This window comes from Bos javanicus, chromosome 11 (genome assembly GCF_032452875.1).
Source record: "Bos javanicus breed banteng chromosome 11, ARS-OSU_banteng_1.0, whole genome shotgun sequence".
Lineage (NCBI taxonomy): Eukaryota > Metazoa > Chordata > Mammalia > Artiodactyla > Bovidae > Bos > Bos javanicus.
Window position 1 is genome coordinate 71,099,214 of NC_083878.1, and position 26,603 is coordinate 71,125,816.

Sequence of the window (26,603 nt, forward strand, 5' to 3'; positions counted from 1 at the left end):
TGGACCCTCCTCCCCGCCCCTCTAGTCTGGTCCCAAGTTGGAAGGGGACACAGACCACCACGTAGAACGAGCCTGACCCTGGTCCAACTCTGCTTGCATCCCCCGGAGCAGAGCACAGAGGCTGGAGGAAGAGCAAGAACCCCTTACTCAGCCCTTCCCGCTGTCCCTCCCTTATTCACCCCAGGGAGCCAGGGGGATTCCCGCACAGAACGCTGGATGAAGAGGCAGGGGTTTGTGTTCTGGTCTCCACTCTTCTGCCTGCCCCTAAGGGAGCCTGGAGCCGGCGTCTCCTCCCTGGCCCTCATGTCTCCCCACCAATGAAGCAGGGAGACAACAAGAGCTGATCAACCTGGAGGCTCAGCTCAGCTCTGTTGCTCTGGGGTTCCCGAACAATTACCATTCTTGTTCCTCCAGGTCGTCCGTCCCTGAGTCTGGAGGCTGGAAAAGATATGGGGTATGAGCAGCCCAGCCAGGGAAGGTGGCAGAGCCTGTCCTGGGGAGACCCCAGCTGCCTGCCGTACACCCCCTCCCACCAACAAAAGGGAATCCCTGGATCCAGAAAATGGCCAGACCTGCCTGCATTCGTTTTTCAGGGAGAGAAGAAAGGATGTTAAATTTTCTCCAAAGCTTGCTGGTCCAAACTCAGGGAATAACAGGTGTAACCTTTTTCTTTAGATTAGAAAACTGGGTGCGGGAGCTTAGACTTAAATGTGTCTCTGTAGAATGTTAACGTCCTTCATAGAAACACAATAAGTTGTTTCATTGTGACTTTCCATACTCTAAAATAATTAGATAATCTAATACACAATCTAAAATGTGTCTGGTCTGTCTCCCTTGCCTAGAATGAAAACTCCAGGAGGGCAGGAATTTGCCTCTGTTTTGTTCTTGATTATATTCTTCAGACCTAGAACAGCATCTGATGTGTCATAAGTACTCAGTAAATACTCACTCGATACTATTTTTTGAATGAACAATGTAAGTGTTTGATTGTCCTCTTGGTAAAAGCTGAACCACACAGGACTCAGTTGGAGAGTTTCCCTGGTCATAGGGCAGAGGTGAGACCATGAGAATCTTGTCTTTTGTGAGGTCCCAGGGATGCCTGGGGCTTCCCAGATGGTGTTAGTGGTAAAGAACCCGCCTGCCAATGCAGGAGACATAAGAGACGCAGGTTCGACCCTTGGGTTGGGAAGATCCCCTGAAGGAGGAAATGGCAACCCATTCCAGTATTCTTGCCTGGAATATCCCATGGACAGAGGATCCTAGCAGGCACAGTCCATGAGTTCACACAGAGTTGGACATGACTGAGCGACTAAGCACAGAGATGCTTGGAATTGTGCCCAGAACACTGAAAATGTTCAGCACATATTAGCTGTTGTCAATAGTAGTATTTTCACGGGTTCTGACACAAATTCTCTCTCTCTCAAAACTCCAGGTGTGGTGATCACAGGTGACGATGTACCCTCACTACCTTACACCCAGCCTGCTGCTGCTTCCCTTTAAAGGGCCTGCCTGTCCTTAAGGACCCGGCTTCAAAGACAGCCAGTCAGTCTGTAAAAATGGGCCACATCTCTGGCTCCCTCTGGGGAGGGCAGGCTGACTCTCCTCTGACTGGGATGGAGTCCTCTCTTCTTTTCAGTGAGAGGGAGCGTGAAAAAGTTTTCTGAGGGAAAGTAACACATTAAACAGAAAACCACATGCAAATACAAGTCAGATGAAGTCCTGAGGGAGGCCTGGCTCTGGGGCTGAGGCAAAGGGGTCAGCCTGTGCCTGGCCAAAGTGGACGTGACTGACAGTAGAGGTTTTCCTCAGAAAAGCTGGATGGGGGTGGTGAGGGGAAGGAAGGGAGAGAACGAGAGGAACAAGGTAGAGAGAGTATGGGAGAGCTCAGGGAGAGGTCACAGAGGGGAAGGCTGGAACAAACCCAGCAAACTCCTCTGCCGCCATTTTGACAACTGCTGGCCATTTCCCCCCCATGCTCTTCACTGGCTGCATGTTCTGTGGCCCTAGAGACACATAACTGAGACACAAGCCCTGGCTTCAAGGAATTTGATAGAGTGGATTATAACCTCCCTGGCATGGCAAATGTCTGTGACTCTTAGTTAAGAGGGATAAAAGGTCACAGATAGCATACTGCTGCTGCTGCTGCTGCTAAGTCACTTCAGTCATGTCCGACTCTGTGTGACCCCATAGACGGCAGCCCACCAGGCTCCCCCGTCCCTGGGATTCTCCAGGCAAGAACACTGGAGTGGGTTGCCATTTCCTTCTCCAATACATGAAAGTGAAAAGTGAAAGTGTAGTTGCTCGGTCGTGTCCGACTCTTCGCGACCCCATGGACTGCAGCCTACCAGGCTCCTCCATCCATGGGATTTTCCAGGCAAGAGTACTGGAGTGGGGTGCCATTGCCTCCTCCGTAGCATACTGCAGTGTAACCCTATTTAGGTCATACACACTTTCTCTCTCACACACACACCCTATATATTGAAGTGTGTGTGTGTTTGTATATGGCTGTTGAGACAAGAGAATAGGAGATATGAACGAGATCTTCCATTTTTTAATACTATCTCCATGTGTTTTCATTTTTTCCCTATAATGAATGTCTGTCACAAGTGTTAGTTTGAAAACAATTTTGATGACTCTGATCTTTAACACTCTGTGAGGAAAAGGAAGTCCAGAGCAATTAAACAAACAGGTGCTAGCATCGGTCACAAGGAAGTGCTAGGCCTTGGAGCAAAAGCACCGGCTTTCCACCTTCCTTCTTTCTCATTTCACTATCTTCCATTGTCTTTCCCTATCCTGATGTCTTTCATAAACCAGGCTGAGTTCATGAGAGCTGACTCTCAGGGCAGACAGAGGCAGGCAGCCTCCTACGAACTGTGCTCTTGGGGCTTATCCTGAAGGTTGAGGATAATGATCGGGGGCTGGGAGACCATCATGGACTGAAAGCATCTCCCAGCACCCTGGGGTCCCAGGAGGAGAGAGGGTGAGCTGAGTGACAGCAGGAACTGTGAGGCTGAATAATTCACGAGTCAAAGAACTCTCTCAGAGCCAGGACCAAAGAGTGGAAACCGCTGATTGGTTTAACTTTAGAAACCTGGCTTGGAGTGGAGAGTTCCCTGCAGGGAATTTCCCTGCCTCAGGAAGGAGAATGCGCGAGTCCTCCAGCCAGTGTCACGCTCTTGGCTCTGGGGACACACAAGCTCGGCAGCGGCAATGTGCTCCTCGGGGCAGAAAATCTCTCTTCTCATTATTCCCACCTCTCCTTTACATCCCTCCCGCTGGGACACCTCCGCCTTCACCCTCATCCATGTGCACGCACGTACACACACCGTCACACTTGCAGGCTTAACCCCACCATCACAAGTAGCAAAGAACAAGGGTGGGAGCCCTGGCTGAAGATTTCACTGGGCCCTGGTCAGTTTTTCTAATGTGAAGTCTTCACCTATGGCCAGTGCTGTGTGCAGGGAAGTAGGATATAGCAAGGAGGCAGCCTGGGCCAGGGGCAGGGGCTGAGGCTGCAGGGGTGCAGAGGGCAGCGGTGACACAGAGGACAGGGGGAAGGAAACAAGGTGGGCAGAGATGGGAGGAAGACATGGAAGGGGAGAGGCGAGGGTGTACTGGTTCAGGTGTGAGGGGTACAGGGCAGAGCTGAGAACACCTGACTAGTGGTCCCTGCAGCTGGGACTGCTGGGACTTGAGGGGCAGCAGTGCTAAGACCAGAGCAGTGGGGCTGCGGGAAGCCAGGACTGAAGCCTCCGCTCTTCCTGCTTATCCCTCTCTCCTCTCTCCATCCTTCCCTTATTGCTCCCTTTCTCAGTTCCTGACCACATAAAACAATACCACTTCAAAGTTATTAGCAAAGATGGGTATATTTTTAAAAATTTGCCAAGCAGGTAAGGACATTTTTCTTTTCTATCTCATAAGTAGATAGTTTAAGAGATTGCTTTTAAATTTCTGTGTGATTTTTGGCTTATTTATCAATAGGTTTGATTTACTCATGAGAAAGTTCAAAAGTTTCTTCATCCTAATGTAAAGAGAGTCAGTCACTCAATTTAAAACAACAACATCAACTCAGAACCCTAGATTTTAGGATTTTTCCAGTTCAGAGAATGTTCTCTCTCCCCAGGTGAAACATTCTTCCTGGTTACTAGGAGCTCATTCAAAGAATCCTCAGTCCCAAACCCCACCTCCCACCTCCATCTCCTTGCTATACTCACGTTGCCAATGGCTGCCACAAATTTAATATCAGAAGGTCTCAGAGAGTGAACTGCAAAGACAAGAACCCATGTAAGAAGATCAGATCTACATTTTGCACAGTGTGGGCCCAGGATGCTAAATGGGAGAAGCAGACCCAAGGCCCTCACCCCAAGAATGCCCCAAGGTTGGCCATGGGAGGGGGAATCTGAAGACCAAGAAGTCACTGGAAGCCCTAAACCTGCTCCAAAGAGGCTCAGTCCTCAGTGGAGGCCACACTGCTGACTGGTCTCAGGATCTCCGAGTAGGTGTCCCATGGAAGGTTATTCACGGACCTCCTTTCCTTCTCACCTGGCGCTCTTTCTGCCTCTCACTTCCCTCTATCCCTTGACTCTGCATTTCTCGGCCACCATTAATAAGACAGCAACACAGAAAAATGAAAACCATTTGGGTTCAAAAGGGATCATGTCGGCTTGGAGGCTTGCCAGAGAACAGGGCTGTGAACAGCCCTCATAAATATCAGACACAAGCTGCAGGAAGCCTCCACCACCTACTTGGGTCACTAGCATCCTTAAAATTAAGTTTCCTTAGAAACCACTGATATATTCCTTGGTCATGTTATGGGGGCATTAAGGGTAAGCCTCCTAAAGAAGCCACTTCCTAAGAAGTACGTCGATTTCTTTTTCTAACCACACTTGTTATGTGACAGAATAGTAAGAATAGCATGCTTAACTGGAAATCCTGGTAAGCCAGTACAATGCAAACAAAGCCATTAAACACAGTCCACAATGCAGCCATGTAAGACGATAAAGCTGGAGAAGAGGACCAGCTCAACAGCAACATTCATAGCATCCAGGTATTAGATGAACCTAACCCATTATAGGAAAAAATATGTCTAGAGCAGCCACTGCGGCTACATTACAGGATTGGGAAGGTACGTGCATAGCCAAGATCCAACCCACAGCTCCTGTGACGTGGTCCACCCACCTGGAGGTGAGCTCCCAGGGGTCTCCTTCACCCAGGTAAAGCCACCATGGGGCCATGTTGGTTTTATCTCTTGAGTGGTGTGTTGGGCTGTGTCCCTCCACAGAAATGACTGAGGATATCAAAAGAGGAGGGACTGAGAACAGGGAGAAGAGGGAAGATGTGAACAGCCAAAGGTGCAAGTAGAGTGGGGCTCAAGCCTCTGCCAGCCACACCAGAGAGAAGACGCTGGCCTTCCTGGCTCATGGCTCAGGGTCACGTACCTGAGTTAGAAGGCACGCTGGATCCTGGAGAAGGCACATTCTCTGGGTTGCAAAAGAATGAAAAACTCTTCAGGCTCTGCCCCTGAAACCAAATGTCAGAAATATCAACTGCCTTGTAAGGGAATGTTACAGGTCCTGAAAACTTGATGTAGAGATGACCATGTGCTTATTCTATGAGGCTCAAAATCCAGAAGCAACAATTGTCCATAGTCATGCTCTTTTAACCCTATATCCAGTTCACTTAGTAAAAGGAGACATATGCCTGTTGAGAACGATTTTAGAGGTGGCAAGTAAGGATGCCTCAGAACAGTAGGGTAGAGAGGGAGGGAGGCAGGATAAAGAATAAAAACCAACTGGTGATAATGAGAAAGTTCTGGAGATAGAAAGTGCTGACAGGTACACAGCAATGTGAATGTACTCAATGTCACTGAACTGTACACTCAAAAATGATCGATTTTATATTATGCATATTTTATCACAATAAAAAGGAAACCATGAAGAGACCCAATATATCTAGACTAAAAATTTTTTTAATCTCTTCTATAGTGTTATATTTTTTGAATTATCTACTTTCCTTCTTTAAATTTGATTGCTTATACAAAAGTGGGTATATGGGGCATTAAGTTATTTAAAGCTGGGAATTGGATAAAGTGGAAATTGGGAGACTCTTGTGTCCCTACTGGAACAGAATGTGTCCTAAGCCCAGAGGGGCTGCTGAAAGCAAGTGTGTGTAGTGGGGGGAGGGCTGGTCCTCAAGACCACTGAAACCAAATGTCAGAAATATCAGATGCCCATGTACATCCAAAGCAGCCTCCACTTCTGGGAATCAGGTGGAGGACTTTGGGAAAGGAGGTCATATGTATTCTCCCCAGAACCGAGAGTAAAAGGGGAAATATTCCAATGGGGGAAAATGTGCAGTAAATTGGTTGCACATCTGTGACCAGGAGACACAAGTTAATTTCTCATGAATTACTGATTTCAGTAAGAGATAAAGCATTTACTCTCAACTCTTATCTTGTAGATGTTCTGGGAAAACCTCACCCAAATGACTTCGGATAGCTCACAGCATCTGCTTCAAGGTTCACAGAGATAACCAGGCTGTTTATAAGTCTTTCTGGGCACTTCTGGGAACTACCTGCTCAGTCTGAAGAGATTTTGAGCCCCAAATTCCAGGAGCTACAGTTATGCTGCCTCCACTCTGCCAGGTAACCTGCCTGTCCCAGGGGAAGCAGCTCACTTAGTCTATACCCCCAAGGCCTCAGGGAAGGGCCTGTCAACTTGTATCAAGACTAGGACTCACCCTTCAGAAGGGAAGTCACTACCTCTCCCATGAAGACAAAGCCCTTACCTCTGGCCACAGCTGCTCTTCCAATGTGTTCTCTCCAGGGGAAGTATGGGCCTGGGTCGTTCCTAAAAGAAAGCAAGAACTGTCCTGGTTATTTATCTGGAATTAACTCCCTGCTCTAGATTCACAGCTTTCGTGCTTTTCCTCTCCACCCTACCTATTTGCCCTGCTCATTAATGTGCCTTGTGTTAGGAAAGTCCAGGTTCCATTCCTCCAACTATCACCTCCATTGTTTGGGACCCTGTACATCCATTAATGCAGCCTCTTAAGGCAGAATCCCTAGGTTGAGAAGCAAAAGTGTCATCTGGGAGGGGTTAGCAATAACCCTATATCTTGCACAGACACATTACTGCAGATTGCTTTGTGGGTTCCTTAGTGAAGGGCAGAACTCTAGGGGAGAGTGATGTTGGACAAATAACCGCTGTTGTTTGGGGATCCGGGACGAATCAGGGAAAGCGGAGGACATTCTGGAACAGTCTGAAGGGTGATGTGAGCTTAAGACAAGAGCTAATAGTGGCATTCCCAATAGCCATGACTGTACATAATAGCTGGACAAGGGCTGTCTTCAGACATCTTACTGAACATGAAATGAAGAGGAAGAAAAGGCAGGTGGAGAGACTGCTAAGACACTGTTCTCGTCCCAGCTTACTTCGTGCCAGTCTTTTAACACTTGGTTTTTAAAAAATTTTATGTACAATGAGAGATTCACTTTATAAGCCAATGAGTTTCCCCATCAAACCTTTAGCTTTCTAAATACACAAATAAGGGTATAGCACGGTAACAGCACTCTAAATAAAGGAACGAAAACAATCACCCACGGTGACAGCACCCCTATAGCCAAGAGTGGTTTCATGTGCTCACACTCATGTCCACCATCAGGCTCCTGATCAGTCTCACTTTTCATTCAGTTGTAATCAGTGGGGATGCAATCTTGTATCCTACAAGCTCCTTTAATGCTGTAACTTGAACTTTCTTTTTCACACTGATACATAATCTTGATGCTTACTTCAACAGCGTCAAGAAACATTTATGATACTGATATGTAATCAGAGGTCTGGCTCCCTTGCTCCCTCTGGCTTCTCTCCACCCAGCTCTCTGTCCAGGGTGCACATTCCTTGAATGGGCATGCCATGCGAGAACCCCCAGACAGCATCAGACAAGGCCAAAGGGAAGCCTGACTTGGGGAAAGGGGACTTGATTTCTTTTCCACTCCAGCCTTCTTTTGCAGTTTTGCTTCCTGAACCTGAAAAGAATTTATCTGGAGTTTCATGAGGGACAAGAGTGTATTTCCATTTCATGCCTACAGTGCAATCTGGCATTGATTTCCACGTAGGAAGTCATAACAGAAATGTGGGTTGTGTCCTGCCCCCAGATCTCAGTGACCCTTTGGAAATGCCCAGAAGAAATATTTCTGAGCAGAAAGAAACACAGGATGGGAAGGTGCTGAGATGTGGACAAACACAGAGTGCTTGAAAGGGCTGGAGCACAGGGATCATAACCGGAGGGCAAGGTAGATGAGGCTGCACAGACAGATGGCAGCCAGGCTGTGGAGCTGTGAACACCAGGCTACTCCATAGGAAACAGGAAGCTGTGACAGGTCTTTGAAGAGATGAGCATTAGGGTGTGTTTTAAGATGATCATCACTCTGGGAAGTAGTGGGGTAGATGAATTAGCAGGGGAGAGATTTGAGACCATTTTGGTAATATTCTTTTTAAGCCAGGATAAAAACAAGCATGGAAGTCAATATTTATATGCAGTTTCTAGGTACCCAGCCCTATTCTAAGCACTTACATGAAATAATTCATTTAATCTTCACAATGACTCTGTGAGATAAATGCTATCCTCCCTATCTTACAGTTAAGAAACAGGCCCAGAAAGGGTAAGTGACATTTTAAAGGTGACACAGTGAACAAATGGTGATGGAAGGATTTGAAAACGGGGAGTCTGGCCCCATGGGCCATGCTCAGAACCATACTTACTTAAGTGTAAGTAACAGCCTAGGATCTAGACCAGGGCTCAGTCAACTTCTGGTAACGGGCAAGACAGTCAGTCTTTTAGATTTTTCTGACTATACCATCTCTGTCACAAATACTCAGCTCTGTTTGTACTAAGAAAGCTACAATAGATAATATGTAAACAAATTAACTTTATAGAGACAAATTTGAATTTCATATAATTTTCATGTACCATGAAATATCTTTTTATTTTTCTTAACCATTAAAAAAAGTGTAAAAACCTTTCTGGATATCAACAAACTGATTTTAAAGTTTATATGGAGAGGCAAAATACCCAGAATAGCCCACAGAATATTGAAGGAGAAGAATAAAGTCAAAGGACTGACGCTGCCCATCTTCGAAAGTTACTGTAAAGCTATAGGGTGATATTGGCAGAACAGACAAAGAGATCCATGGAACAAGAGAGAGTTCCCAGACATAGACCCACAGAGAGTCAACTGCTCTCTGATAGGAGTGCAAAGACAACACAAGGGAGGAAAGACAGCTTTTCAACAAATGCTGGGATAACCAGAAGTTCACACGGAAAAAAAAAATCAAACTGAAAATGTAAATATCATTCTTAGCTCACAGATCATACAAAAAGAGGTAAAGGCTGAATTTGGCCCATGGGCTATTGTTTGAGAACCGGTGTCTGACTTAGACACTACTAAAAAGAGGTCAAAGTGAAATGGGAAGATGACATCTCTAGTGATCAGCAATAGCTCTGAGCCCCAGGCATCCCAGGTGGGAGCCTGGATCTACCTCTAGATTACCAGGCTGGTTGCTGCTGCCTCAGCTCCTCCCTGGGCTTTGCCAGCATCTTCACAAGTAGAGGAATACAGGTCCTGGAGCAACTCTTCCCTGATCTTTGAGAAATGCCCCACTCAGCACGTCTCCTGGTCTTTCAGGCTTCATGCCTGAGGGGGTAGGGAGTAAACTGCTCTTCAAAGAATGTTTTTGGTCTTTGCTATAAATAGAAGTTCTAATTTAAAAAAGAAAAAAAGATTTTTGTGACCAAGGATATACTTGTACTCTACAGTTCATATATTTTTAAGATTTTTAAAAATTGAATAATATAAGCAAAAGATCTAGCCCAGTGTCTACTTCACTTCACCAATGAAGTAAAGTTTTACGGAGAGAAGAAGCAGAGTGTAGGGCATGAGGCACTGTTCTAAAAAGGAAAAGATGAAGGACAATATACAAAGTGTATATTGAGATACATTCAATTTGCTGAAAGCTATTGTTTCATTATCAATCCAGAGACATAACCATACAAAATCTACGGGATAGAGCAAAAACAGTTCTTAGAGAGAAGTTCATAGCTATAGAGACCTTCCTCAAAAACAAGAAAAATCTCAAACAACCTAACCTACCACTTAAAAGAATTTGAAAAAGAATAACAGACAAAACCTAAAGTCAGCAAAAGGAAGGATATAGTAAAGACCAGAGAGGAAATAAATAAAATAGAGATTTAAAAAATAGAAAAAAAAAATCAATAAAACTGAGCTGATCCTTTGAAAGGGTAAACAAGATTGACAAACATCTGTCCAGGCTCACCAAGAAGAAAAGAGAACCCAGATAAACAAAATAAGATATGAAAAAGGGGACATAATAACCAATACTGCAGAGATATCAAAAACATAAGGAAACGTTATAATCATATGCCATCAAATTTGACAACCTAGAAGAAATGGACAAGTTTCTAGAAACACACTGCCCACCAAAATTGAATCAATAGATAATTTGAAAAAAAAAATTAAAGAAATAGGTAAGTTGAAAGATCACTAGAGGTGAAATAAAATCTATAACTAAAAAAGCTCCCTGCAAACAAAAGTCTAGGACCAGACGGCTTCACAGAAAATTCTACCAAACATACAATGAAGAACTGATACCAATCTTTCTCAAACTCTTCCAAAAAATTGAAGAGGAGGGAGTATTCTCAAAGACATTCTATGAAACCACCATTACCCTGGTACCAAAACCAGACAAAGACACCACCAAGAAAGAAATCTACAGGCCAGTATCTTTGTTGAATATAGATGCAAAAATTCTAAACAAAATATTAGCAAATTGAATTCAGTTGAGTTCAGCCACTCAGTTGTGTCCGACTCTTCGCGACCCCATGAATTGTAGCACGCCAGGCCTCCCTGTCCATCACCAACTCCCGGAGTTTACCCAAACTCATGTCCATCGAGTCAGTGGTGCCATCCAGCCATCTCATCCTCTGTCGTCTCCTTCTCCTCCTGCCCCCAATCCCTCCCAGCATCAGGGTCTTTTCAAATGAGTCAATTGTTCGCATGAGGTGGCCAAAGTATTGGAGTTTCAGCTTTAGCATCATTCCTTCCAAAGAAATCTCAGGGCTGATCTCCTTCAGAATGGACTGGTTGGATCTCCTTGCAGTCCAAGGGACTCTCAAGAGTCTTCTCCAACACCACACTTCAGAAGCATCCATTCTTCGGCGCTCAGCCTTCTTCACAGTCCAACTCTCACATCCATACATGACCACAGGAAAAACCATAGCCTTGACTAGACAGACCTTTGTTGGCAAAGTAATGTCTTTGCTTTTGAATATGCTGTCTAGGTTGGTCATAACTTTCCTTCCAAGGAGTAAGCGTCTTTTAATTTCATGGCTGCAATCACCACCTGCAGTGATTTTGGAGCCCCCAAAAATAAAGTCTGACACTGTTTCCACTGTTTCCCCATCTATTTCCCATGAAGTGATGGGACCAGATGCCATGATCTTTGTTTCCTGAATGTTGAGCTTTAAGCCAACTTTTCCACTCTCCACTTTCACTTTCATCAACAGGCTTTTTAGTTCCTCTTCACTTTCGGCCATAAGGGTGGTGTCATCTGCATCTCTGAGGTTATTGATATATCTCCCGGCAATCTTGATTCCAGCTGCTTCTTCCAGACCAGCGTTTCTCATGATGTACTCTGCATAGATGTTAAATAAGCAGGGTGACAATATATAGCCTTGACGTACTCTTTTTCCTATTTGGAACCAGTCTGTTGTTCCATGTCCAGTTCTAGCTGTTGCTTCCTGACCTGCATACAGGTTTCTCAAGAGGCAGGCCAGGTGGTCTGGTATTCCCATCTCTTTCAGAATTTTCCACAGTTTATTGTGATCCACACAGTCAAAGGCTTTGGCATAGTCAATAAAGCAGAAATAGATGTTTTTCTGGAAACTTCTTGCTTTTTCGATGATCCAGCGGATGTTGGCAATTTGATCTCTGGTTCCTTTGCCTTTTCTAAAACCAGCTTGAACATCTGGAAGTTCATGGTTCACGTATTGTTGAAGCCTGGCTTGGAGAATTTTGAGCATTACTTTACTAGCATGTGAGATGAGTGCAATTGTGCAGCAGTTTGAGCATTCTTTGGCATTGCCTTTCTTTGGGATTGGAATGAAAACTGACCTTTTCCAGTTCTGTGGCCACTGCTGTGTTTTCCATATTTGTTGGCATATTGAGTGCAGCACTTTCACAGCATCATCTTTCAGGATTTGAAATAGCTCAACTGGAATTCCATCACCTCCACTAGCTTTGTTTGTAGTGATGCTTTCTAAGGCCCACTTGACTTCACATTCCAGGATGTCTGGCTCTAGGTGAGTGATCGCACCATCGTGAATATCTTGGTCATGAAGATCTTTTTTGTACAGTTCTTCTGTGTATTCTTGCCACCTATTCTTAATATCTTCTGCTTCTGTTAGGTCCATACCATTTCTGTCCTTTATTGAGCCCATCTTTGAATGAAATGTTCCTTTTGTATCTCTAATTTTCTTGAAGAGATCTCTAGTCTTTCCCATTCTGTTGTTTTCCTCTGTTTCTTTGCATTGATCACTGAAGAAGGCTTTCTTATCTCTCCTTGCTATTCTTTGGAACTCTGCATTCAGATGCTTATATCTTTCCTTTTCTCCTTTGCTTTTTGCTTCTCTTCTTTTCACAGCTATTTGTAAGGCCTCTTCAGACAGCCATTTTGCTTTTTTGCATTTCTTTTCCATGAGGATGGTCTTGATCCCTGTCTCCTGTACAATGTCACGAACTTCCATCCATAGTTCATCAGGCACTATATCTATCAGATCTAGTCCCTTAAATCTATTTCTCACTTCCACTGGATAATCTTTTTTAGGTAATACTTGAATGGTCTAGTGGTTTTCCCTACTTCAACAACACATTAAAAAGATCACACACCACAACCAAATGGGATTCATCCCAAGTTCACTAGGATGTTTTAATATAGGCAAATCAATCAATGGGATATACCACATAAAAGACAAAAACCTCATGATCATCTCAATAGATGCAGAAGAAGCATTGACAAAATTCAATATCCATTCATGATAAAAACTCTTACCACAAGTGGGTATAAAGGAAACATATCTCAACATAATAAAAGCTATTTATGACAAACCCACAGTCAATATAATATTCAACAGTGAAAAGCTGAAAGCCTTCCTGCTAAAATCTGGAACAAGACAAGGATGCCCACTCCCACGTCTTCTATTCAACATAGTGGTTGAAGTCCTAGCCATAAAGATCAGACAAGAAAAAGAAATAAAACATATTCAAATTGTAAGGGAAGAGGTAAAATTGTCATTATATGCAGGTGACATGATTTTATATGTAGAAAACCCTAAAGACTCCACACAAAAACTACTAGACTGATAAATTCTCAAGGCAGCAGGATACAAGATTAACATATGAAAATCAGCTGCACTTCTTTGCACTAACAATGAAATATCGGAGAGACAATGTTAAATAATAAAAAAACCTTTTGTACTGCATTAAAAAATACTTAGGGATAAACTTGACCAAGGAGGTGAAGAAGGAAATGGCAACCCACTCCAGTATTCTTGCCCAGAGAGTTCCATGGGTGGAGGAGCCTGGCAGGCTACAGTCCATGGGGTCACAAAGAGTTGGACACGACTAACACTGACCAAGGAGGTGAAAGACTTATATGCTGAGAACTATAAAACATTAATAAAGGAAACTGAAAATTATTCAAGTAAATAGAAAGCTGTCCCATGCCCTTGGATTGGGAGAAATAATATTGTTAAAATGACAATACTACCCCAAACAATCTACAGACTTAATGTGATCCCTATCAAATTACCCATGACATTTTTCACAAATAATCCTAAAATTGACATGGAACTGTAAAAGATCCAGAATTGCCACAATAATCCTGAAGTAAAAGTATAAAGCAGGAGGCATAACCCTCCTTCAGACAATACTATAAAGCTACAATACTCAAAATAATGTGGTATCAGCACAAAAACAGACATATAAATCAATGGAACAGAATAGAGAGCCTAAAAATATACCAAGACACATATAGTCAATTAATCCTTGACAAAGGAGGCAAGAATATATGATGGAAAAATGTCTCTTCGGCAAGTGGTGTTGGAAAAGTCAGACTACTGTATGTAAATCGATGAAGTCAGAGAACACCCTTCTCACCATACACAAAAATAAACTCAAAATGGCTTAAAGATGTAAAGACACGACGTAAAGATGTCATAAGACATGACACCACAAAAATCCCAGAAGAGAGCATAGGAAAAACATTCTCTGACATGAATCGTATCAATGTTTTCTTAGGTCAGTTTCCCAAGGCAGTATAGATAAAAATGAACGAAATGGGACCTGAATCAAATTTACAAGCTTTTGCACAGCAAGTTCAGTTCAGTCACTCAATCGTGTCCAACTCTTTGTGACCCCATAGACTGCAGCACACCAGGACTCCCTGTCCATCACCAACTCACGGAGCTTACTCAAACTCATGTCCATTGAGTCAGTGATGCCATCCAACCATCTCATCCTCTGTCGTCCCCCTCTCCTCCCACCTTCAATCTTTCCCAGCATCAGGGTCTTTTCCAATGAGTCAGTTCTTAGAATCAGATGGCCAAAGTATTGGAGTTTCAGCTTCAGCATCAGTCCTTCCAACGAATATTCAGGACTGATTTCCTTTAGGATGGACTGGTTGGATCTCTTTGCTGTCCAAGCTGCACAGCAAAGGAAACTATAAAACAAAAAAACCAAAAAAGGCAACCTACAGAATGGGACAAAATATTTGCAAATGGTGTGACTGGCAAGGGCTTAATTTCCAAAATATACAAACAACTTGTACAACTCACATAAAATTTAAGTGAAAACAAACTTAAGAATTGGCTGTAAATTTGTGTTCTTTCCCCACCCTACACATAGACCAATAAACAGAGCCTTAGAAACTCAAGGTCTTTGGCCACCACTATCTTTTTCAAAATCATTAATCATGAAAACCTAGGGTGATTCATGGAATGCCAGGTTAAAAAAAGAAAAGAAAGAACTGAGCAAAGACATCAGTGTCTGCCTTCTGTGAAGGAAGCAGTTTAAGTTGAGGCAAGAAACTGAAAAATGAACCAACAATCCTCAGAAAAATAAAGCAGAATGCTAAATTTTATCAGACATGTCTAGTTTTCCATGAAAACTAGCCAATGAAAAACTAGTTCAGAAACCAATGAAAACTGGCTCTGAGTGGGCCCAGATGTTGAGTTTTGCAGGCAAGAGTTTCAAAGTAGCTATTATATATATGTTCAAAGAATTAAAGAAAAAATTCTTTTTTAAATAAAAAAAAAGATTAGAGACTCAACAAATAGAAGCTATATAAAAAAAGTCCAGAAATGATAATTAAAATAACTGAAAAATTTACTAGATGGTCTCATTAACAGACTTGAGATGGCAGAAAAAAAGAATCTGTAAACTTAAAGATAGATCAATAGAAAGTACCTTTCTGAAAAATACAGAGGAAAAGAGATTGAAGAAAAATGAATAGAGCATCTGAAGTGTGGGGGTATTGTCAAGCATACAAAATAACCAGATAATGAGTCCCAGAAGAGGCAGAGAGAGGGAGGCTGAAAATTAAGAGATTTAGAGATAATGGCTAAAAATTTCTCACATTTGATGAAGAACATTGAGCCACAGATCAAAGAAGCAGGGAAAAAACAAAAGCAAACAAACAAAAAAACCACTTTAGGTAAGAAAAACACAATTTTCCCTGGACACATCAACTGTAATAACTGATGTGTCTAGATGTAGATTAAAGCCAAGGTAAACAAAACTCAACAGAAGAAAAACAACTTTTAATGTATAGGAGACCAACATTATGGTAAACAGCTGACTTATGGGAAATGGTGGAGGCCAGAAGGCAGTGGAATGATGTATTTAAAATGCTAAAAGGAAGATGAACCCACGTGGAAGCATGGTAATATAAAAAGAAACGAAGTACACAAAGAGTAAATGTGGAGGTAAATCCAAGATAAAATTGCCTGTATAAAACAGAAGTCAACAAATTATGACCCGTAGATCAAATCTGCCCACAGCTTATTTTTATATGGTTCACTAGACAAGAATGATATTTACATTTTAAAGGGTTATAAAACAAATAAGAACTTGTGGTAGAGACCAGACATGATCCACAAAACCAAATATTTACCATCTGACCCTTTACAGACAAAAAGTTTACCAAACTTGATATAAAAAAAAATTAAAAAGGGGACTTCCCTGGTGGTCCAGTGGCTAAGACTGTGCTCTCAATGCAGGGGGCCCAGGTTTGATCCCTGGTCAGGGAACTGGATCTCACATGCTTCAACTAAGACCTGGTACAGTCAAATAAATAAATAATTAAAAAAAAAAAGAATACAGTGTAGAGTTTAAAATATATGTAACATGAGCAGATTTGAACGGAGCAAATGGAGCTACACTTGTGTGAGGTTTTCCCTTTATCTGGGAAATGGTTAAATGATAGTCGTTTAGTCGTGTCGAACTCTTTACAACCCCAAGTACTGATATAGCCCACCAGGCTCCTCTGTTCATGGAATTCTCCAGGCAAGAATACTGGAGGGGTTAGCCATTACCTTCTCCCACGTTGCAGGGAGATTTTTTACCGTATGAACCACCAGGGAAGCCCATTCATTTATTTAAATTGGACTTTAATAGGACAGGGATGCATGCTATAATCAAATGCCAAAATAACAAAACTGTATAGTCAGCAAGCTAACACTGAGCAGGATAGCATGGGGCAACTGAAACAATAGAAATATTTAATCTGAAGAAGACAAGAAAGAAGGAAAGAAGATCAAAGAACAGGTAGGACACATTGAAGAATAGTCAGGTATCATTTAAAAACACGCTTGGGAAGACCAGAAATGGGAAGCTTAGGGGCGATATATGAGAACTTCCTTCAGTATCCGAAAGGACTGGAAAGCCAAGGGGGATGGTGTTGCTCCACATGACCCCCAAACCAGGACAGGACCGGTGGAGACAGATTGTCCCTTGGCAGAATAGCCTGGGCTACCTGAATAAGAACGGGCCACTCAGGGCACCTGGTCCAGGCAGAGGCTGAGGACCAAGGTGAGCGTGTGGCACACACATCAGACAGGTGTTAGGAGCTTGGACACCCTTGGTCTGGTCGATCTCTCCAGACCTCCATCTCCTCACTTTTAAGATAAGGTTGATAACAGTTGCCTCATTGAGTTGCTATCAGGATTAAACCCATGGAAACACAAAGTGCAGTGTCTGACACATGGTAGAGATTCAGTAACTGTAGCTGTGATTATTCAAATTTCAATATCAGAGAGATGACCAAGCATAGACCACTTTTCAGATCCTTCCAGTCTCAATGTTTTGGGATTTCCTCATATAACTAGAGAATTCACGTTTACCTTGGTGATTTAACTCATGCCTGAAAACTGCTCTGAGGCATCACAAAGAGGCTATTCCTGGAATCAAAGTGTCTAGACTTGAAGACCCAGATGGAAACTCAGGACCCCTTGGACCTGTCCCCATTGACTCTCTGGCCTTCACTCCAGTTCTCTGTTTCCTACCAGGTAAATGGGAAGAAAAATTCTTGCCTTTCTCACATCACCCTTAGGCCTTTTGGGAGAAATCATCAAAGCATTTGTGAATTGCTTGGACGCTAATCATGGAATCCCAAGGGAATTTTCCCATTTGGAAAGCTGCTTTATTCTCAAGCTCATGGATCTATGAAGGGCTTGGAGTTCCCTGGAAAACCACCTGCTTGTGTGAAGAAGGGACCATTGCCTGAGGACCACTGCTTCTCCCTGAGACGCAGGGGTGTAAGAGGAAACGGCTGCCTAAGCCAGGAGGAAAGCAGGGCTTGCCAGAGCCCAGCACACACCATGCGGGGCCTCTTTCTAGGAGCCAGGCCCACTGACTCACCAGCCTGTCGCCTCTTTCAGCTTGTGACCTTCTATGTCTGAAGCCAGCAGGCTCATCCTGCCCAGAGGACCACTTCCATTAGGCCACTCCCCTGCTGAAAAACACTGAATAGTTCCCTCGTCCCAATACAGCAAATCCGAACCCTAGGCTTGTTACATGACCTTGAGCCAGTCACTTAAAGTCACTCTCTAAGGCTTAGTTTTTTGGGCTTTTAAATTTTAATTGAACTATAGTCGATTTACAATGTTATGTTAGCTTCTGGTGTACAGCTAAGTGATTCAGTTATACACACATACACACTTTTTCCTATTCTTTCACAACATGGTTTATTACATGATTTTAATATAGTTTCCCAAGCTTCCCTGGCAGCTCAGACGATAAAGAATCTGCCTGCAATTCAGGAAACCTGGGTTCGATCCCCAGGTTGGGAAGATCCCCTGGAGGAGGAAATGGCAACCGACTCCAGTATTCTTGCCTAGAGAATTCCATGGACAGAGGAGCCTCACAGGCTACACTCCATGGGGTTGCAAAGAGTCAGACACTAATGAGCAACTAACATTTTTACTTAATGCTATACCGTAGGACCTTGTTATTTATCTATTTTACATATAGGGTTTAGTTTTTTAAAATGTAAAGTAACAGATTTGGATTAAATCATTTTAGAAGTCTTTAAGTCTTAAGACACTCTGATACGCTATTGTTCTCATCTAAGGATTTCAAATTTGAAATTTCATTCGAAAAGACCCTGATGCTGGGAAGGATTGGGGGCAGGAGGAGAAGGAGACGACAGAGGATGAGATGGCTGGATGGCATCACTGACTCGATGGACGTGAGTTTGAGTAAACTCCGGGGGTTGGTGATGAACAGGGAGTCCTGGTGTGCTACAGTCCATGGGGTCGCAAAGAGTTGGACACGACTGAGACGACTGAACTGAACTGAAGGATTTCAAAATCGCACTTTACCTAACTTGTCGCTTCCCCCGACACCAACCCTGCACTGCAGTCCGGCAGGCCTGCTCCCTGCTCCTCAAACCCATCACGTTGAGCCCTGACTTTGCCTTTGGGTATGCTGTTTCCCCCACTTGGATGCCCTCCCTGTTCCTCTGTCTTTACGTTAATCCCACTCATCCTTAGCACTTAATTGAGTTTCAACTCCCACGTGAAACTTCTCCAGCCCACATTCATCTCTCAGTTCTCTGAATCCTGTTGCTTTTATTACATCTACTTGCACCTATTTTGGTGCTTAATTCTTCTCCAGTGATTTTATGCAGATCAGTTCTCTCTCCCCAGAGGCTTCCTTACCTTTGGTTTTTTATTTCCCAACCAGGCTCAGCCCTACTTGGGTTCTTGGAAGGGTGCTCAGACAGTTAACTGACAGTAGCAAAAACGCGACTAGATGAAAATGATGAGTGACGATAAAGTCTTCAATATCTACACGGTGCAGATGACATTCCAGAAAAGTAGGACTCCTGAGTCCCCAGAGAAAATCCCATACCTGTGCCTACTACTCAGGGCAGGAATTTGGAGGCAAGTGTGTGAGTTGAAGCGGGGGTGGGACTAGGTATTCAGGCATCTGCTGTAGAGGAGAGAGTCTGACACCAAAGCTCCAGGGATGGCTCTGCACCAACGAGACAGGCGACTTGAGAAAGTCCCCCTGCCCCTTTCCCATCAATAACTGAAAGGATCTGGGCCAACCAGAACTCCTCCAAGGTTGCTTTCTGTTAATTGGAAAGAGACTATTTCTAGAAGACTGTACTGGTAACCGCCAGGAAGGACTGCAGGCCCTTGTAAAACAAATATTGACTAACTTTACTTGTTCTAATAATAAAAGAGGCATTCCTTTCCTCACAGAATGACTTCACCCAGTTCCCATCTTTGGCTTTGCAGCGACAGGCCTGGCCTGGGTGTGCTACCAAGCCAAGAGCCTTCATTTATTAGTATGACAGTCTCCTGGAGAACTTCTGACCCCTGCCAGGAAAGTGAAATTCTAGAGAAAATTGTATTTTATTAGGCATAGGGCTTCCTTGCCAACTTGCTTTAGCAAATTGCAGTTTTGAGATAGGGATGTTTCCATTTTCTAAATCAAAACTTTTCTAAAATGAAACTTTCAGAACAGGAATCTGTTTTCATATGGGTTTTGTTGAGTCCATTTTAAAGCTTGAACAAAACCTCTGGTTTGGTTCTTTCCTCCGTTGGGCTCTATTGTGATGCAGGAAGATGGTGAAAGGCCTTTTCTGTGGACTCAGAACTGAATTCTGGCTTTGGTGCTTATTAGCTGGATGAACTTGGGCAAGTTATTTAAATTCTGAGTCTCAGTTTTCTCATCTATAAAATGAGGATAATAGTACACCCAGCTTAAAGGGAAGTTGTTATATATGTACAGTGCTTAGCATGGGGCTTGGCTGTTCTACTGAACCTCACACCAAGAATTTATTTTGAAGGGTATACTGGTAGTGCCCCGGGTGCCTGACAGATAATGTTCATAGTCTCTGAAGACAGGCATCTTCATCCTAGGCCTCAACGAATCTTAGTTTTTCAAGGAGTTAAAGCATCACACACTAAAAAGCAACCAAGCACATAAACAAACAACATATCCAGGAGCAAGTATTAGCAGAAAAAAACAAAGCAGAAAATAGATCAAAAACTTTGAGGACTGAAATTATAGACAAAAATTATAGAACTGCTGTGTTCTTTTAAATAAAAGACAAATTTGAGGACATTTATAGGAACACAACATTTTTAAAAGTGACATTGCAAATTTGATAGAGAACTAAATGTAAATTAAATTTGAAAAATGAAACCAATTTTCAAAAATCTGAAAGGAAAAAGATGTTTCCATAGAAGCTGAAAAGACCTTTAACAGCTTTAACATTCATTTCTGATAAATATAAACACACTCAAGAAAACAAAAATTTGTGGATACTTCCTAAATGTGAACACACAAAACATAATTTATGTGTATGTATGTATAATTCCCAAAGCCCATCATCTAACTGAACAAGGAAATTTTGTTTTCTACTAAAGTCAGGAGCAAAATGAGAATTCCCACTATCTCCCTTGTTGTTTAGCACTGTATTGGAGCAGCAGACAATGCAATCAGAAAAGTAAAGTCAGAGAAAGGAAAACTATTGATCATGTGAGAATAACCTTGAAAACTCTAGAGAATCAGTGTTAAAACTAATTCAAACAATAAAATGATTTAGCAAGATATAAAGTATAAAATTAACATAAAAATTAAAAACCTTCATATACCCCAGTATATGGCCTGGCTCAGTTAGCAAATATAATGGAAGACATTTATAATAATATAAGATAAAATAGGCTTCTGAATAAGCCTATTTTCCTCCATTTACAAATTTAAGGCAATTTCAATAAAACAGCAATACCTTTCTTTTTTCTAAAGCTAGGTGAAATTGATTCTAAGATTCATATAGAAAAATAAACATGCAAAAATAGCTATGAAAATCCTAGAAAACAAGAGCAAGGAAGTAGGTAAAGTAGATTGCAAAATAATCACAAATTCTTCCTATCCCTGAATGTATGTCACTTGGCAATATAACGCTGCTGTTCCTCCCAGCGAGAGGAGAGGTTAAGTTCTCTACTCCTTAAACCCCAGGGTTGGCCATATGAATTGCTTTGGTCAATGGGACATTATCAAACATGATGCAAGCATGAGACTTGAAAAGTGTTGATACTTTTGGAACTTACCCTTTCATTGCTTTTTGGCACCTGAAAATATATGATTTTTTTTAAAAGACATCTTCCTTTGCAATTAGAGAATTTAACTAAAATACTACTTCTCATCTGTGACATTTCAAGAATTCTAAGGCCTGACAATATATTCTATTGTCAAGCTATGGAGAAGTAGGCATTTTCATATATATATATATAGCCAATGGGAATGTAAAATGGTACAATCCCTATGGCTGGGGGAAATTTTGGTAATATCTAACCATTTGTGTACTTATCCTTTGACCCAGAAATCCCAGTTTTAGGAATTTACCCTAAGCTATACCTCCAAAAACATAAAAGAGACACATATACATGATTGTTCATGACAGCATTACCTAAAATAGCAGAATATTGGAAGCAACCTAATGCTCATGTTGGGAGACTGACTGAATACATGTGGTATACAATGAAATATACTATAGTTGGGAAAAAAGTTAAAAAGATATCTTAACAGATATAATGTAATTTCAGGATACATTGTTAAATGAAAAAAAAAACCAGGATGAAAAAGAAATTTATAATAGTTTATCTTTGTGGAGGAAGAAAAATAATATATGTTTGCAAAGCGAAACATAGAAAGGATATGACAATAATTAAATCTGTTACCTACAGGGACAGGTAGAAATGGGATGGAAAGGCTAGGGATAGGAATGGAAATTCTGAGTATATCTTTTCACATAGCTTTGACTCTTGAACCATGTTAATGTTTTATATATTCAAAAAATAAAGTGAGGGGCTTCCCTGGTGGTTCAGTGGTTAAGATTTTGCCTTCCAATGCAGCGGGTATGGGTTCAATCCCTGATCGGGAGGCTAAGATCCCATGTGCCTCATGGCCAAAAAAAGCAAAACAAGACATAAAACAGAAGCAATATTGTAAAAAACTCAATCAAGATTTTAAAAATAGTCCTCATCAAAAAAAAGAAAAATCTTGAAAAAAAAAAGTAAAATCAACAAGAATGGGAGAAACCCTATAATTGAATACAAACAGAAACAATATTATATGTCAAATAGATAAGCACACAGAGAGAAGAAAAGAGTTAATACAAGTGATTTTGATCAAAATATTTTGATTACATACCCTGAGTGGAACAGAACAGTCTAAGGACAAAAAAACAAAGATTTTGTTTGTGGTGTACTATTGTACTAATTCAAATATTGTAGGATATATATGTACTGTAGGATTCAACAAATGAACAAATGTATTGAGTTTTTGTAAAGCTGGTTTGCACTGCGGGATAAGGAAAATACAAGTCTGGAATAGAACAAGGAGATAAAACCCTAACCTAAGTAAAAGTAGAGATATCTGTATAAACACATCTTTTTAAAGAGAAAACTATGTTTCTGAGCTCTGCGCTGAGAGAGCTTAGACATAATGACACTCCAGCAGCAATGAATACCACTAGCACCTGGATCTAAATAAAATCCCCTATCAATTAACATCTTAAAGGCATTGCTAACTGCATGGCTGAAATAGGGAAAATAGATTAGTCTGAATAACTTGTTCCATAAAGTTAGAAGTGCTTAAAAATTGATGAGGAAACAGAAGTCAGCTTGGAGAGGCTCTCACAGGCCAATAACTTGAGCATCAAAATGAGTAAGCACAAGGCTGGGTTATAACATACTGATTAAAAAAAGAATCCATAAGTCCATTTTATCTTTTATGAAAGATAAATCTAAAAGGATGGGGTATTTTTAGGAGAGAATTTTTTTAAAGAGGAATGCCAACTAACAGTAGAAGAAGAAATGATAGACATTTAAAAATCACCATCTTACACTCACCATGGTAATAATTCAGGCAAAATTTATCAGTGGATGCTAAAACCGTTAGTTATAAGAACAGTCACTTGGTATCTCCCTACAAATTATAAATCACATGGGGAGGTACCTTTACAAGGGAGAAATCTGGCAGACACCATCTTAACCAAATTATCGAATTTAACATTAATGAAAATACTTGCTAATATCACATGTATCCCTAAATGTTACATATCAAGGACACAACACAATCTATGTTGTATTTCTACCTGAAGAGTTTAGTCTGACTGTAGTAATAAAGAAACAATTTGGAAAAATTCAAACTTCAGTACACAAAAGAGCAAGCCTCAATTTTTTAAGAACACAAAATATAAAGTAAAAAGAAAGCGGGGAAAAAAGGCTAAAGAACTATTGTAGATTAAAAGGGATTAAAGAGGCAGGAAAATAAATGCAGTGTGTGGTCTTTGGTAAATCTAACAAAAATGACTGAAAAAAAAATGAACAAAATAATACAAAGCCAATTAACTTATTCACCATATTAGAGTAAATCATGCAATCATCTCAATAAGTGCAAAAAAAGCATTAGATAAAATTCAACACCCACTCACGATTTTTTTTTTAAACCTCTTAGCGAATTAGGAATAAAATAGAACTTTCTTCGTCTCATAAAGAGTACCTACAGAAAAGCCTGTAGCAAACACCACACGTACTGATGAAACATTAAAAACACTTTCCTTTTGAACTTGGAAATAAGACAAGAGTGCCTCCAACCATCAATGCTATGAAAAAATAGTAGTTGGAGGCACCAGCCAGCACAGTAAGGCTAAAGAAAGAAAAGGTATACAGGTTGAAAAAAGAGCAACCAAACTGTCCTCATTAGCAGGATTGCATCTACAGAAAATTCAAAAGAATATAGATAACTTACTAAAATTTTTAAGTTTGTACATGTGAAGTCGCTCAGTTGTGTCCAATTCTTTGTGACTTCATGGATTATAGCCTGCCAGGCTTCTCGTCCATGGAATTTTCCAGGCAAGGATACTGGAATGGGTTGCCATTTCCTTCTCCAGGGGATCTTCCCAACCCAGGGATCAAACTGCACTATAGGCAGACTCTTTACTGTCTGAACTACTAGGGAAGCCCAAGAGTTTAATTGGGTACAAAATAAAAATTTATTTCTATATATCAATAACATTTTCAAAATGATAATTCAACATTCCATTTATCCTACACCAAAAGAATCACATAACTAAGAAAAAAAATGAATAAGACATATGCAAGACCTCAGAGAAAACTATGAAGCATTGAGTGACATTAAAGAAGACTCATTATTGTAAAGATATTTATTTTCCCCTAAACTTGATTTGTAGAATTAAAAGCAATTTCTATCAAAAGTCTGACAGGTTTTTTGGGGGGTAGAAATTGACAAATAGTAAAATTTGTATGAAAGTTCAAAGCCAAGTCACTTTTAAAGAAGAAGATAAAATAGACTTGTTTTTCCCAATAATAAAGCTTACTATAAACCTATAGAATTAAGATAATGTGCTCCTGGCACAAAAATAGACAAAGCAGCCAATACAGCAAAACAGATTTCAAACAGATGCAGGCACTTGTGAATCCTTTATATGTGAACAGAGGTGAGGAAGCAACCAACTGTTCAATGGTGCTGAGACAATCAGACATTGTGTGAGAGGGAAAAAAAAGCCACTAGGGCTTCCCTGGTAGCTCAGCTGGTAAAGAATCCGCCTGCAATGTAGGAGACTCCAGTTCAATTCCTGGGTCAGGAAGATCCCCTGGAGAAGGGAATGGCTACCCACTCCAGTATTCTGGCCTGGAGAATTCCATGAACTGTACAGCCCATGGGGTTAAAAAGAGTCAGTTGGACACATCTGTGTGATTTAAAAAAAAAAGAGGGGATGGTTCTCCTCTTACATTAGTCACAAAAATCAATCCCGGATGTCTTTAAAAAGATCCATGGAAAAAAGCAAATTTATAAAATTTTTAGAAGGATATATACGATAATATCTTCTTGACCTAGAGACCAGAGAGAAGTTCTTAAAGACAACACAAAAAGCACAAACCGGAAAAGATTAAAAAACTTTAGAAATGGACAGGTAATATACAAACGGACAACAGCCAGACCATAGTTGACAATACAACTTTGACCTACACATCTGCAGTAGACAGGCACGGAAGCCCCACCACCACTCCCGCAGCAATCAGCCTAGGTCGGTCAGGACCTGGTGCACGTCTACATTACCCTACTTTTGTCTCTGCTTCCAACACAGGACGAAGCAGAGAAGCCGAGTATGTTTCCTCGGGCCTGCCTTCCAGTTGGCCACCTGCAGCTACTTTCCCTCTGGCAACTGCCGCCAATCAGAGCACCCCTGAAACCTTCTTTTTGGTCATCAAGCTTTCCCACTCCTCTGCCTGCCTTGAAGGCATCTCTGGCCAACACAAATGATAGCAGCTGCCTCCTGGCCATAGCAACTTTAGAGTAACTCACTGATGTGCTCAGTCGTGCCTGCCTCTTTGTGACCCCACGGACTTTATCCTGCCAGGCTTCTCTGTCCAGGGGATTTTACAGGTAAGAATACTGGAGTGGGCTGCCATTTCGTTCTCCAGGGAATCTTCCCAACCCAGGGATGGAACCCGCGTCTCTCGGCGTCTCCTGCATTGGCAGGCAGATTCTTTACCGCTGTGCCACCTGGGAAGAAACCTCAGAATGCTAAGTTGCTTCAGTCGTGTCCGACTCTGTGTGACCCCAGAGACGGCAGCCCACCAGGCTCCCCTGTCCCTGGGATTCTCCAGGCAAGAACACTGGAGTGGGTTGCCATTTCCTTCTCCAGTGCATGAAAGTGAAAAGTGAAAGTGAAGTTGCTCAGTCGTGTCTGACTCTTAGCAACCCCGTGGACTGCAGCCCACCAGGCTCTTCCGTTCCATGGGATTTTCCAGGCAAGAGTACTGGAGTAGGGTGCCATTGCCTTCTCTGAACCTCAGAATAAATGCCTCCAATTGTTTTCACTTGGGTGGTCTTTCTCTGGGGTTTCCTGGTGAATTTACTTCCCTCTAAATTTAGAATTTTGCTCTCTTAAAGTCTCTATAAAGAGACTGGAAAAACAAGTGCC

At 41.8% G+C, this 26,603-nt stretch overlaps 1 protein-coding gene across 1 annotated transcript in view; it reads right to left on the bottom strand.

Moving 5' to 3' along the window:
* Window positions 1–26,603, bottom strand: part of PLB1 (phospholipase B1) — a 157,774-nt gene that overhangs the window by 97,701 nt on the left and 33,470 nt on the right. Inside the window, exons 3-6 of the mRNA XM_061432953.1 lie at window positions 6,787–6,848; window positions 5,439–5,520; window positions 4,215–4,264; window positions 398–438 (exon numbers count right to left, since the gene is read on the bottom strand). Coding sequence (XP_061288937.1) covers window positions 398–438; window positions 4,215–4,264; window positions 5,439–5,520; window positions 6,787–6,848 — 235 coding nt within the window. The remainder of the gene's footprint in view (window positions 1–397; window positions 439–4,214; window positions 4,265–5,438; window positions 5,521–6,786; window positions 6,849–26,603) is intronic.